At 40.6% G+C, this 14,752-nt stretch overlaps 1 protein-coding gene across 3 annotated transcripts in view; it reads right to left on the bottom strand.

Annotated features, from left to right (window-relative positions):
- Nucleotides 1-14,752, bottom strand: part of pug (pug C-1-tetrahydrofolate synthase, cytoplasmic) — a 105,639-nt gene that overhangs the window by 16,879 nt on the left and 74,008 nt on the right. Inside the window, exons 20-21 of one of the 3 annotated variants that reach the window (XM_080276922.1) lie at nucleotides 5,810-5,962; nucleotides 1,153-1,282 (exon numbers count right to left, since the gene is read on the bottom strand). In XM_080276922.1, coding sequence (XP_080133048.1) covers nucleotides 1,175-1,282; nucleotides 5,810-5,962 — 261 coding nt within the window. In that variant the 3' untranslated portion in view covers nucleotides 1,153-1,174. Of the gene's footprint in view, nucleotides 1-1,152; nucleotides 1,283-4,977; nucleotides 5,637-5,809; nucleotides 5,963-14,752 lie in introns of those variants that run through there. The other 2 variants (XM_080278010.1, XM_080277441.1) reach the window with 2 other exon arrangements.

Below are 14,752 nucleotides of genomic sequence, written 5' to 3'. Positions count from 1 at the left end.
GGAAAATAGTTTTATAAGTTATTTCAAGTGACAGTGCATAACACTGTAAATAAAATAGAAATGTAAATAACGTAAATAAAATAGAGAACGTAAATAGAAATGTAAATGAGTAGTATTATAAGAATACGAGTATATACCCTAGGAGTAATGAAAGTGAAAGTTTCACTCTAGCATGTCTGAATGCTATGAGTTATGAGAGTGAAGATGAAATTGACATTCACTCTCAATGCCAGTATACAGGACGAGAAAGTGAATGCTACGTATTTTACTGAAAGAAATTGAATCCCTACAGTGACAATAAACTAATACTACTGAAGGAAACTTATGGATAAAGACTGTAGATATATATAAGTGTTATATAGTAATAGAAATATAAAGTGTGAGGGGTTTTATGAATAATAAATGACAGACTACCATGAGCGAACTAGTGCCAGTGCGACGATCAGACGCGCTCGTAATTTCCACTGCTTTCACAGTGTTTTTTTTTTTTAGTATGGATCCCAAACTACTTGAAAATTGTAGAATAGTGTTTATAGTGTTTGTATCTGGCTGTGGTAATCATATTACGGGTTGTTGGGAAGTGTAAAGTGGAGACTTCGTTACCCTACTTCAGAGGTCTCCACAAGTCCTACGGTAACCGACGAAGGCTCAACAATCATTCCAGGAGAAAGCTGAAGGTATGTGCCATAAGCATATGTAATTTTATTATTCTAGGACTAATAACTGATTTTTGGCAAATATTTTTTGAGAGTCTGTCGGAGCCCAAATAACCCCGCGGCACACGCAAGTAATTGGTAAACAAGCCCGCGGTGTAGGGGTTAAATAAAACCTATTACTTTTTCATAAGCTTTCCAATGATGTGCACAGGTTTGCTGTAGTTACAATAATTTTTGACATATCTAAGCTTTGGTGCTGTACTCTACCATCCTACTACATACAGTATAATGTTCTCTTTTGCTTGCTTGAGCAATAAGAAAAAGAACATAAGAGAAAAGCTGCAGTGAGTTGGCTGGTCCATGCCAAAGCACATTTGGTGACTAGACTGTAGGACTAAAATAAACCAAGGAGAGTAGAACAAAGTGAAAAACAGAACTGTCTGTACTGGATTATTATTATGTTATTGTTCAATTTCTGGTGCTCCTCGGGACTGACCTGATGATGTGCTGCACCCCCCTCACTTTGTAAGGCGCCGCAGCCAGTGGAAGTGGCGGACCAACATGGGGGGGCGGGGGGGAGACACCCTTGCCCCATTCCCGGAACTGCTACCACACTCTGCCTCTTTCTAGCGGGTAACACAGTCATGCTTCAACTGGCTAGTGTTTAATGAGAGTCAACAAGCCATACCACCAAAACTGATCTCTCAGTGCTACCCCACGCTAATTAGAAATTACTGAAAAAAAAAATCAAGAGGCTTTGGTTATAACTACAATATGCTCTAGGCCTCTACCCAGTTTAGGGGATAAGGAATTTGGGTTAGGATGATGATGAAGCTATAGGCATACAGCAGCATGAACAAAATACAGTACTAGTAATGCAAATGTACTGTACACACACAACTGAAAGCCCTTGAGTTGGGAGGAAACCAATTCAAGGCCACCACATGTAGGAAATTAAAAAATGATACACTTTAACTATGATGATTATGCATTCCGGTCAACTGCCGACACATGGTGATTGACTTCACTGTCGGGTTACTATTTTATTAAACAACTGTGACTTAATTCAACCCCCATGCTCAGGGACTTTCTGCCATGGGTGTACTTATGTGTAATGATGTTATGATTATTAGAAATAAAGAAATATGTGATCAACAGTAAGGTGTGCTATGGACTGCACACTAGTATATATAGAAAAATTTGTAACCAGTAATTAGTAATCAGATGCCATCATCATCATCATCCAATTTCCTTTCCCTCCCCAAGATGGAGAGAGAGAGAGAGAGAGAGAGAGAGAGAGAGAGAGACCAGATGAAGGTGTATTTGTAATAAGTCTTCCTAACTGTGCCATCACTGTTCCATTATTTCGAGAGAGAGAGAGAGAGAGAGAGAGAGAGACGAGATGAAGGTGTATTTGTAATAAGTCTTCCTAACTGTGCCATCACTGTTCCATTATTTCACATACAATGATCTACCAGTCTTAGTACTCACAGAGGACTTACTATTTACCTATATATCCGAAACTGGTTAAAACAAGAAAAATACTGCCATCAGCGGCCTCTTCTTGTAATACAACCCAAAATCTTTCACAATAACAGTACAGGTAAGTATGTTAGTTTGTGTGATCACACATTTGCACAAATGGTCTGAGTTACCACTGGGAGTCGATACTGTAATTAATTATAAGGATCAAAGGATCATACTGCATTGGCACAATGGATCTAAGAATTGTAACCCATACCATACTACTGTCTATACACAGAGACTGACTGATTAGCATGCACACATACTGGGGTTTATGGCATTTAAAGATTTATATCACTAATACTATTCATCACTATTAGGCTTATGGCATTTAGAGATTCACATCATTACTACTATCCATGACTATCAGAGACATGTGAGTTAACACTAAGTTCTATCAGCACAAATATGAGATTAACCATTATTTTAAGTATGACAGACAACCTTTACTAGGATTTACTTATTATGAATAAATATCATTTGAAAATAATGATTAATGTTACATACAAATAACAACAGCAAGTAACTGTGTAACTATGAAAGCTGACATCAGGTAAACCCTGGCTCACTCATGCAAGCATTAACCCCATCACCACGATGACGCTTATACATCATCATAACCCTCCAGTGCGCGCACACTACAACGCCTCTGTGTCGTCATATATCAATTCCACCAAAGGAGGCAGCAAAGGGTTTAGTTTATTGTGCTAAGGTCTTACATTTTGGCTCATACATGTTACTGAGGATAAAATAAGCTCCACCCGCTTTTTTTTTTCAGCCAATCCCAATATATATGGGAGAGCATGTGGCTGATGGCGTGTTGGGCAGCAGCTCTGCATCCCGCCAGGATCAGTCTTGACTGTGTGTAGGAGAGTGTACTGCCATTCTCTCCACAGTGAATATTGCTGAATCAACGTATTCCTGAGGAATCTCGCGATTCCTCAAGTGATGAGGACTATCAGCCATTGGCTCAAGACTCGGATATCGATGACTCATCAAGTGAAGAACTTGAGAGTGATGAATCTGATGATATTCATGAAAAAGAAATAGAAGGTGTCTGGCGGTTGATAAGCGACATATTTGCTGACACATGTCCCAACCAAGTGCCTGAATTTATGACTGAGTTTTTCGGGCTGAATCCAGCGATCAGCAAATCTGAAACTGCGTCACCTTTGGACTCTTTCAACCTATTTTTTGATGCAGGTGTGGTGAAGCAAATATGTCTATTTATCTATCTATTGCCAGACGCCATAATCCCGTAAGGGGAGGCCATTTGACTTCGAGATATTTGTTTTACGGGGAGGGGCACTAACCCTCCAGCAACCCACTTGTTGACACATAGTGAGCACGTATGGTTTGGTTATATGGTTACCACCCAGCGTTGTAAATGGTTTTTTGGCTTACAGGAAACCATTTGGCTTGTCACTCACTGTAAAGTCACCTGTAAAGCAAAGAAAATCAATAAGAAGTGAGAGGAAAGATGGGAGAAATAGGAAGAGAGGAAGGCAGGCACAGAAAAAGAGTGATAACTGCTAGGGAAGAAGTAGGCAGCACTACATCAAGTGCGTGGATGATGGTCGCCATCACCTACCACCGCAAATATGAGTGGACAAATCTGAAGACAAATAAATTTTTCAGTGAACACCCACAGAAAAGGGGTGAAGTAAACAGCATTTTTGGGCATCCAGTTTCAGAAAGTGATATGTACACTTTTATCAGCCTTTTGTCTCCATGGGAATAACTAAATTGCCCCGTATTTACATGTACTGGACCAAAGTATGTTGTACAGCATCATTAGTGGCACTGCCAGGATACACCACAGCCTAGGCCAAGCAGGGGCGTGAAGGCCAAGAAAATATAGGCCTACATTTGAGTTCAGAGGAGACATTTCTAATAGGTAAGTACATTGAAATAATTTGCATATACTGTACTGTATATAATCTTTCACTGAACTGTAATTTTTATAAACCTACTGAAAAATATTTTTCGATTTATATTATTTTTATAACAAGTAGTGGTAGGTGGTGGCGACCATCATCCACTCATGATGTAGTGCTGCCTACTTCTTCTTTAACCTTTATCATTTTTTTCTGTGCCTGCCCTCCTCTCTTCCTATTTCTCCCATCTTTCCTGTCACATCTTACTGCTTTTCTTTCCTTTACAGGTGGCTTTACATTGAGTGACAAGCCAAGAAACCATTTACAACGCTGGGTGGTAACCATATAACCAAACCATACATGCTCCATACGTGTCAACAAGTGGGTTGGTGGAGGGTTAGTGCCCCTCCCCGTAAAACATATAATTCAAAGTCAAATGGCCACCCCTTATGGGATTATGATGTCTGGCAATAGATAGATAGATAGACAACCTGTGACAGATTCAGTCTTACACACACAGGCGTATACTCACATACACACATATACTGTACACAAACATACAAAATACCACAGCTATTCTCGCAAGATAGCAGTTTTTCCCTGGAAAAGTAGTTTGGGGGAACAAGAGGGGGGGGAGCCTTGTACGCTGTATTACACAAGATTAGTCACCTTCGTGGCGAAGGGGTTAAAAAGACCTTATGATGATGATGATGTATCAGTTTGGTATCAAGTTCATACTGCTGCACACAAGGAAATGAATGAAGGAAAAAGCAATAGCACAATGCAGTATATTCTAAATTTATTTACACATCTTTATATGAGCGCTGGACAGTATTACAGGCTACCAACAAAGCTCATTAGGCTAAATTTATTCTGTTACCCAAGTGAACATGCACAGAAAATCTGCAACTCACAGGCCATAACACCCACTCACCCACACTTCACTCTTCAGGTGCAGGAGGTATTTTACACACACAACCAATAATGCCAAGCTACCACAATCCCCAATGTAAACACTACAGCCACAACAGCAATACTGTATGCAGAAAGCATCTAAATCATGCATCTGTAATTACAATATAGCTTTATGGAATATACTACCTTTACAAAAACAATAAAGAAGATTTTAAACACCCAAATCAATATTACAGCATGCAGCATGACCCCCAAATATGCAAAGTTAAAGTTATAAAACTACAAAAAGGGCTTTCCTAAACTATTCTGTACTCACATTTGTATGTCTGCATGTCTCGAAACTCCTCACGAACCAGTACATTCAATGTATGTTTTTCAATATGAACCAGTACATACAATGTATGTTTTTCAATAAACAATGTAGCAAAAACCCTAGCAATCTGAAATAAACTAACCTGCAATCCCAAGGGTTGCAACACCCAGACCAAACAGTTTCCAATAATTATACATTTCAAATACTGATAGCTACTGTCAACCATGCAGTAGTATATTATGCCTAGAACCTAAATTTTAAAAAAATTAGCTAATCCTTCATTATAATCATACTCTACCACACACAGTACAGTACCTGTACTGATAAACCTTTGAGTCTACATCAGAAAAACTGCAATAGAAAAAAAAAAGTGATATCAAAAACCAGATTTCCTGTTCATTCCAAAGCCATCCAGAAAAAGCAATTAAATGTGTAATACCAAATACAGTATTGTGACACACAAGAACAGTTCAGAAAATTAGGTCAGAACTAGAGGCTGATAAACAATGCCAGTTTTCACTTACCGTGCCAACCAGGGGGTAAAGGAAACCTGCCCCCACTGAAGCTCTGACATCTCTAACAGGGATGGTGAAGCCTGATGGAGCACCCTTCTTGTTGGGGTCAGCAGTTAGGGAAAGGTGTGTCTTGGCCATACAGATTGGCAGGTCATTAAAGCCCTGAAATAAGAGGTTTCATATAATATGCAGTAAAATACAAAACAGTAATGTAGTTTCTTTAATATAATGCTGACAAAATCATACAGCAAAATACAAAATCATTATTTTTTTCAAAATGCAATTTAAAGATTCAACTGCACAAGGCAAGGTTGTGGAATTGGAGTCATGGAGTCATCTGGTTTGGGTTGGAGTTGGGAGTCAGTAAAATTCCCATGACCCCAACTCTGAGCTTTTTGGTTCTGAAATGGTATCAATTATAACTTTTCAATATTTTATTCAGTTTATTTTACGACCATGTATAACAGTTTATCTGAGGCCCCGCATGCAAGAGTATACCCATGCACCATTTTAAAAAAGTGGCAGAAATCGGATTTCAAGCTTTTACAACTTGGAAGAATGATACCGCAAAAACTATTATACCTAGGATAATGGAGTTTACATCATTTTAAAGCTGATTGTCTCTACTTTATCTAAAAACCTTTTAGTAAAGGTACTATTGTTTTTACCCCCCCCCTCAAAAAAAAAAAATCGACATATTAGCATACAATGCTGCTACTTTTATGCATAAACTAGTACTGCAGGCCAATAGCCAGTGAGTTCCTTTATGTTGTGAGATGAAGTTGAATGTCTGGAGAGTGGTTGGTTATGAATTTGCCTGGTTATTGTCATAAATAGTGAGTTTTATAAATTTTTCAAAAAAATTATCAATACGCAGCATTTTTTTACCACCTGGACCTCGTTGTTCCATTTTTATGTGAACAATAGACACTTTACATCTATGAAATGCAATAACAAACAAAATAACACCAATAATACTAGGAATAATGATTTTTACATTAATAATCTTATTAATGAAAACAGTGGTTGCACTTGATAAAGGGTGGCGAGGTAAAATCAATGTTATTTCTATGGTTTTTCACCCTTATGTCTTGGGTCATACATCACATCCACCAACTCCACATGAAAGTACATACTCTGAGGGACTGTGGGATACCATTATCTCAATTTTCGACAAGGTGGTGCATGGGTATACTCTTACACGCGAGGCCTCATTTGTTCTTATGCAAGAACTACAGAATAAGCAGAGAATTTTAACCCCTTAACCGCGGGGCGTCACTTTCGTGACGCTTGGGAGCAAGGGATCATACCGCGGGGCGTCGCTTTTATGATTCTGTGTTATTTTGAATTCACCCGGGCTTTCAAGTGGGGGCTTGTATCATCTATCAGTACTGACAATGTCCAACACTAGTCAGCACTCCTAATCTCATCTGTACTCCCATCCATTGTTGACAATTTAGCCATTTCTCCCCGTTCTTGACTCCCCTCCCTACCCCCCCTCCATTACCCTATCCTCTCGCCTGCCCGGCCATGCTACGCTAAGTAAATCTTCCCTGGAATTTTTCACTGATTTCATCCATTGAAATAAGCCCTATGTCGTATTCTTATACCAAATAATATATACAAGAAAGAAATCAGGTAAGTGAGAGTGCCATACACCTGGAATTGGCTAATTATCACCTGACAACACCTCACGTGCACTCGTTCACTAATTTTCGCTGTTTTTTTCCCCTTGAAATATGCCGTATAATCTATTTTTGTAATAAATATACATGTAAGGAGAGAAGGGAGAAGCCTAAGTGATATTTACATTCACCTGGAACTACCTAATTTATAATGTATTGTCTAGATTTCCTGCCAATCATATCAGTGCTACACAAAGCTGTTTCAAGATTTAACATTGGTAGCTCTGATTATATATCTCCTAAGTAGGCCTCTAATCTATTTTCGTAATAAATATACATGTAAGGAGGGAAGGGAGAAGCCTAAATGATATTTACATTCACCTGGAACTACCAAATTTATAATGTATTCTCTAGATTTCCTGCCAATCATATCAGTGCTAGACTTAGCTGTTTCAAGAAGTAATATTGGTAACTCTGAATAACCCCTAAAGCAGGCCTCTAGGCTGCCTGGCCTGGCCCCTGCGTTATCAGTGTACTGTCATCTTCCGAAGTGAGAGGACGTATGTTTCATCTTGCTGACTTCAAGGCCTTTTTTCACCCCCATGCAAATGGCTCTGTGACCTTTACCCCCTACTAAACCTCGTGTGGAAAGAGGTAAAGGGCTGACAATTGATAAAAGAGTGACTACGATCTTTCTATTGAGTAAAACAGTGCAAGTGGAATTGTAAATAATGTGTAAATAATGTGTAAACAGCAAGTGAAAGTAATGAATGTAAATATACGTGAACAATGGAAAATAGTTTTATAAGTTATTTCAAGTGACAGTGCACAACACAGTGTAAATAAAACAGAAATGTAAATAACGTAAATAAAATAGAGAACGTAAATAGAAATGTAAATGAGTAGTATTATAAGAATACGAGTATATACCCTAGGAGTAATGAAAGTGAAAGTTTCACTCTAGCATGTCTGAATGCTATGAGTTATGAGAGTGAAGATGAAAGTGACATTCACTCTCAATGCCAGTATACAGGACGAGAAAGTGAATGCTACGTATTTTACTGAAAGAAATTGAATCCCTACAGTGACAATAAACTAATACTACTGAAGGAAACTTATGGATAAAGACTGTAGATATATATAAGTGTTATATAGTAATAGAAATATAAAGTGTGAGGGGTTTTATGAATAATAAATGACAGACTACCATGAGCGAACTAGTGCCAGTGCGACGATCAGACGCGCTCGTAATTTCCATTGCTTTCACAGTGTTTTTTTTTTTTTAGTATGGATCCCAAACTACTTGAAAATTGTAGAATAGTGTTTATAGTGTTTGTATCTGGCTGTGGTAATCATATTACGGGTTGTCGGGAAGTGTAAAGTGGAGACTTCGTTACCCTACTTCAGAGGTCTCCACAAGTCCTACGGTAACCGACGAAGGCTCAACAATCATTCCAGGAGAAAGCTGAAGGTATATGCCATAAGCATATGTAATTTTATTACTCTAGGACTAATAACTGATTTTTGGCAAATATTTTCTGAGAGTGTCGGAGCCCAAATAACCCCGCGGCACACGCAAGTTATTGGCAAACAAGCCCGCGGTGTAGGGGTTAAATAAAGATTTTAAAATTGCAACTATCAAAATTCATGAATATTATTCATTTACCTGCATCATATCCATGTGCCATATTTACAGTACACTCATACCCCTATATCCAGCAGTGCTGTGTAACAGTGGAAGTGTTCGGTTAGCGAGAATGTTGGATATCAAAGCAGCTTTTCCCATCAGATAATGAAGAAAAGCCTGAGATGCATTCCAGACCCAAATCCAAATGCTAATATACCTTAATCAATAAAGATTGACACAGAAACACCATAGGCAATGTTACTGTCCTCATAAACAATACTACTGCTAAAAAAAAGGCACATCAAACATCACAGGCAAGAGGGTAGGGTAATGGGATGTGCAGTGTTCAACACCACTTCAGGGCAACTGAACAGCCAGGCAGATTGCCGGCAGTGCACCAAGTGAGGGCAAGGGAGGGCATGGGGATGGGACAGAGAAACAAGCAGGAGTGGGAAAGGGAGACAAGCAGGGGTGGGGGAGGGAGACAAGTGGGGGTGGGGGAGGGAGACAAGTGGGGGTGGGGGAGGGTTGGGGGGCAAAGGAGGAGGCAAGAAAGCCAAACAGCCCTACTACCTCCACCCCTAATCTCACTCACTTACTCACCACTGTCACTCACTCACCACTTACTCACTCTCTCTCTCTCTCTCTCTCTCACACACACACACACACATGGGAGAGAAGTGTAAGTGGGGAGTGTGGGGGGATGGAGAGGGAGACAACCAGGGCTTGGAGAAGGCAGGGGAACACAGAGGAAGACACGTCTGGCAGTGCTGAGTGTGGACAGGGATGGAGTAGGGATGAGTTGGGGGGGGGAAAGGAAGGAGTGGGGGGGGGAAAGGAAGGAGTGGGGGGGGGAGAGGATGGACTAGGGGGGGCAAGAGGGACTGGGGGGGAAAGAAGAGAGGGGATGAAGGGAGGAAAGGAGGACTGAGAAAGCCTCGTTTGAAACCTAGGGAGAGGCAAGGTGTCGGACTGGAGAGGCGGGGTGCCGGACTGGAGAGGCGGGGTGTCGGGCTGGAGAGACGGGGTGTCGGACTGGAGACGGGGTGTCGGACTGGAGACGGGGTGTCGGACTGGAGACGGGGGGTTTCAGACTGGGGACGCGGGGTGTCAGACTGGAGAGGCGAAGGACATTCAAATTGTTCGGGTTGTGGAAATATTCCCCTATTTCTTGTGTTTGGTCTAGCAAAGTGCCGGTTATTGATGTGCCAGATAATGGGGTATCAGTGTACTCAAGTCGGAGTCAGAATCGGAGTCGCACTTATAAAACTTCTGGAGTCGGAGTCAGGAAATATTATCACCGACTCCATAACCCGTGCACTAGTTTTAACCTTGTTGAGAAAAATGTGATTACTTGGGAGTTTCATTTTGTCACCACAAACAAAGCTCTGATACAAATTGGTGATTTTCTCAAGAAGAAATACTCAAAATTGGAGTTCTATCTTTTCACATAATCACTTCACACACCATGTCCTTGACCTGGTTTTAGTTATCTAATGTGACAACTAAAGAACAATAATATACCACAAAAAGTGTCTTCAGCTGACCAGAGCTTGAGAATGGTGCTAATGAATATTTTTGAAACTACTCATCAGATTATTTTGTCATTTACATGGCATGAACAAAGACTACATTAATCATGAACAAAGCTTACACTAATCATGACACTAGGAGAAGGTAAAACCCTGTCCTGTAGGATGACAGTCCATAGCAAAACAAATACGACAACATGAGAACTCCACTTGAGAAAACTGCATCAGTATGGAAACACATCACACAAGTTATATAATTAAGGTCTGTGCAATAAATTCACTACGTACTACAGCTGCTAATGTTATAAATGTACTTTTTATTAATACGCTGAGCCAGCAGTTGAAATCCAATGACCTTGGTGTCATAACTGAGATTAGTATACAGGATCAGAATTTTCATACTACTTAATCAAATGAGGACGAAAAAAAAGAAAATGTATTCTTACCCCTCCAAGGCACGTTGACATGAATCGCATTCTTTGTAAACGCATGTAGACGCAAATTGCGTTGCTAAGCAGAAAAAATGCCATCAAAAGGAAAGTTTTTGGCTGATTTGCGTCAAATTTTGGTGCGTTCTAGTGGGTATGTCTCTCTTCCGGGGTAAACACTTGGCAACACTGTGACTGCTCTGATGAGACAATGCGCGTCAGAAAAACTTCGGTATCTCACGACCAGCCGGGCTGAAGGGTAGCGCTGCTGATAATCATCCCTTTAAATCCACCATTTTCCCCCTCCCACCTGAGGCAGAAGCCATTATTGAAATATTGTGATTGTACAGTGTTTTTGACCATACAGTAATCCCACCACATATCCGATGTAATAGAGCCAAAGGCATGCCTTGAAAGTGGTCCTGTACAGTAAGTGGGCCCCTGGCTCCTGGACTGGTACTTAAGGACCCTAACTCAGCCTAACTTTGAAAGCCACCCAAATAACTCCCTACTGGACATGCACAGCACCTATTTACACCTGTTCACACCAATAATGGACATAAAGCATGAAATAAATGAAAAGGAACCAAAGAATGAGGAATTAGAAGTGACTGTACCTCAGCCAGGGTACTTACACCACGTCTGTGGCAGCCTTCTCTAAGGCTTTGGCAGTGGTGAAACTGCTCTTGAAGCACGTACAGTAATCCAGTGTTGTGCTGCACTTACAGTAATTCTTTGCACTGTGAGTTATAACTGTTTAACACTGAACATTGTTAACAGCACCACGCCAGTTTCAACCGCCAGTTTGCACTCCACAGTTAATTCTTTGCACTCTAAATTCTAATTTCTTAACAATACACAACACTGTAAATTCCCGTGTGGTCTAGTGGCGAGGTATTGCAGTTTATTCACTGTTTATTCACAAAAAACAAGCACGTGTGGCTTCCATTGCGATAAGCATCTACTCCCAGTAAAAGTTAGGCAGTAACTGTTGGTGGCGGGGAAACAGAGTTGCCAGATCGCAACGGCCACATTACCAAACTCCTCAATTTTCATTACCAAATCGTAAAGCTAGCATTTATTCTTCACTAATTATATATACAAGTGGAAATAAATGTAATCACTCTCCTTATAATTAATAGCATGTTGATTATTTTCACACTATGTAGGCTAGCAGATTAATCAGAGAGAGCAAACAATCCACCATCTCCATCCTGTGTATCCTCATCCATCCATCCATCATCCAATCCTACACTGTCCCATGAGGAGCGTAGGAGCCCGGGGCTAGGCAGTCGGTCTCGACATTTAAGATGAGAGTGACCAGCCTCACTCATCCCTGAGTGGCATTACATGAGCAATCAACCCCAACCACCCCCTGGATCTAAACCTTCACTGGCTCAATCCGACTGGAGCGCAATAATTACCCACTAAACCACCAGGAGCCAAAATTTGGTTATATGGTTACCACCTAGCATAGTAAATGGTTTCCTGGCGTACAGGAAACCATTTGGTTTGTCACTCAGTGTACAGTCACCCACAGGCAGCAGGAAAAGGAAAGATTGAAGGAAATAAAGACAGACCTCATACATGTGAAAAACCCATTTGGTAATGCATTATTCTGATTCATTACCAAACGAATTTTTCATTACCAAATTGGTCCACATTTGGTAAAGAAAAATACCACATGGCAACCCTGATGGGAGGGGGGAGGGGGGAGGAAGGAAGGGGTGAAGGGGCCGTGGTGTAAACAGCTGTTCGGCGCCTTGCGGCAATTTCAAATTACGGGTGAGAAAAAAAAATCGGATTTTGGGGGGGATTCCCCCCCCCCCCGAAGGTCCAGGCCCACAATGTCCAGTAAGTGGGGTGTCTGGAAAGTAGGCATCCGGATAGTATAGGGATTACTGTAATGTGAAGTAACTGTGTCTATGGAGCATGATATATTGTTTGTAAAGCATTGGGGCCCATTATCAGCCGTTAGGCCTAGAGGCAGGAGTCTGGTTTGTTATAACCAGGTTTCCACTCTGCTTCACCGTGCCCATAAATGATGTGAGTATTTTACCTTTATAGTGAAGCCAAATATTTTATTTTGTGAAACATATAGTGCCTGGATTAGTGAAATAACTGATCTACCACAGCTGGCATTATGTACGCCATACAGATATGCCACAGTCACTATGGGAACAAGCGGTCATGTACACCAGAGAGTCAGGAAGGGAATAATAGAGGAGGCTGGGATGGAATCATGTGATAGTGTTTTATATTGCATATGGTTTAGTGTGACATATATGTATAAAATAGTGCAGCTGACTGACTTAGCTCAAACTTAGCGCAAGTATCAGAGACAACAAATACGCCACACAATCACAGACTTCAGTGAAAAGGTATTGTACCAATCTCAGACAGTGCTATATTGCATATGGTCTAGTGTGAAACATACATATAAAATAGTGCAGTGAGCGTTCACTGAGAAATACTGCATTGCATGCACTGACTGACTTAAGCGAAAACCTAGCACAAGGATCAGAGACATGAAACATGCCACACATATATACATGTCGTGCAGCGAATGTTCTTGGAGAAATCTACTGTGTGCATCACATGTGTCAGGCAAATGTAGTGCAAGGAGGAGAGAAAATATGCCACCCACACACACACCCACACTCATCCCCACACACACACACACATGCTCACACACTACATAACTCCTCATCTTCAAACCCTTCAAGGTCCTGCCAACATCTCAACACCTCTGGAGGAAGTGAGTTATCCATATTTTGTTGATTTGTATACTGACCTATTTCTATGGAAGAAAGTTCAGCTTCAGTATCACTACCTCGCAAAAAGACTAGTAGTCATGTCGAGTTTCTGAGGGCACTATCAAAAAGCTCATGATATTTTACGTGTATACTCTGAGGAAAAAGAGAAAATAACAAAACCTAACGAGCGAAAATATGTAGGTGTGGGTGAGGCAGGGTAAGAGAGTGTTTTTATCTCATTGCGGGCGAGAAGGAGTATTCTACGTTTGTTGTCCATTTACTCGAAAACTCTTGGACGTATCGATTTCCTGTAAGAACCATGACAAAGATCAGTGAATTCTACGTATGTACAAGACATAACAATGTAATATCTCTGATGAAAAGTAGTTGTTATGTAGGCAGAAATATAAAGGTTACTGTGAGCGCATGACAATAGTGCAGCACGGCCGTGAGTACCCAGTAGTTTTTTGTGATTTACTCGGAAACTATGAGGCCTATCAAAAATTGGCAGGTACCATGAGAAAGCTCATGAAATTCTACACAAGATTATGAAACAAAAACATAATGTGCACAGGAAAACTTTTGCAGCAGAGCTCCCTGTACAAAAATCAATGTTTTTCAAAAAATGGCTTTCAGTTTTTGGCTATTTTCTCGAAAACTACAAATCGTATCACAACCGAACTTTCCCACTAGAAAGCTGATGAAATTCTCTAGCAAAACTTCTAATAACATTTTTCTGTATGATGGAAAACATTCAAACTAGGATGTTCGGATGTGATACTGATGTTCGGAAATGTTTATTCACGTTGGCCTAATGTACTTTTATTCATAGTTTTCTGTATTTTTTTTTTCACTTATCGGCTAGAACAAACATCGGCGAATATGGTGATGTAGGTTTCATGGCGATATATAGAGGTCTGCGTGGCAAAAACAAGGCGAGAATACAGTATGTGTTTTCAGCAGTGCGCGGGTGGGCTGGTGGGG

This window comes from Coenobita brevimanus, chromosome 1 (assembly GCF_032717465.1).
Source record: "Coenobita brevimanus isolate Jiangsu-jjx chromosome 1, ASM3271746v2, whole genome shotgun sequence".
Classification (NCBI taxonomy): Eukaryota; Metazoa; Arthropoda; class Malacostraca; order Decapoda; family Coenobitidae; genus Coenobita; species Coenobita brevimanus.
This window is presented reverse-complemented; position numbering and strand designations above follow the sequence as displayed.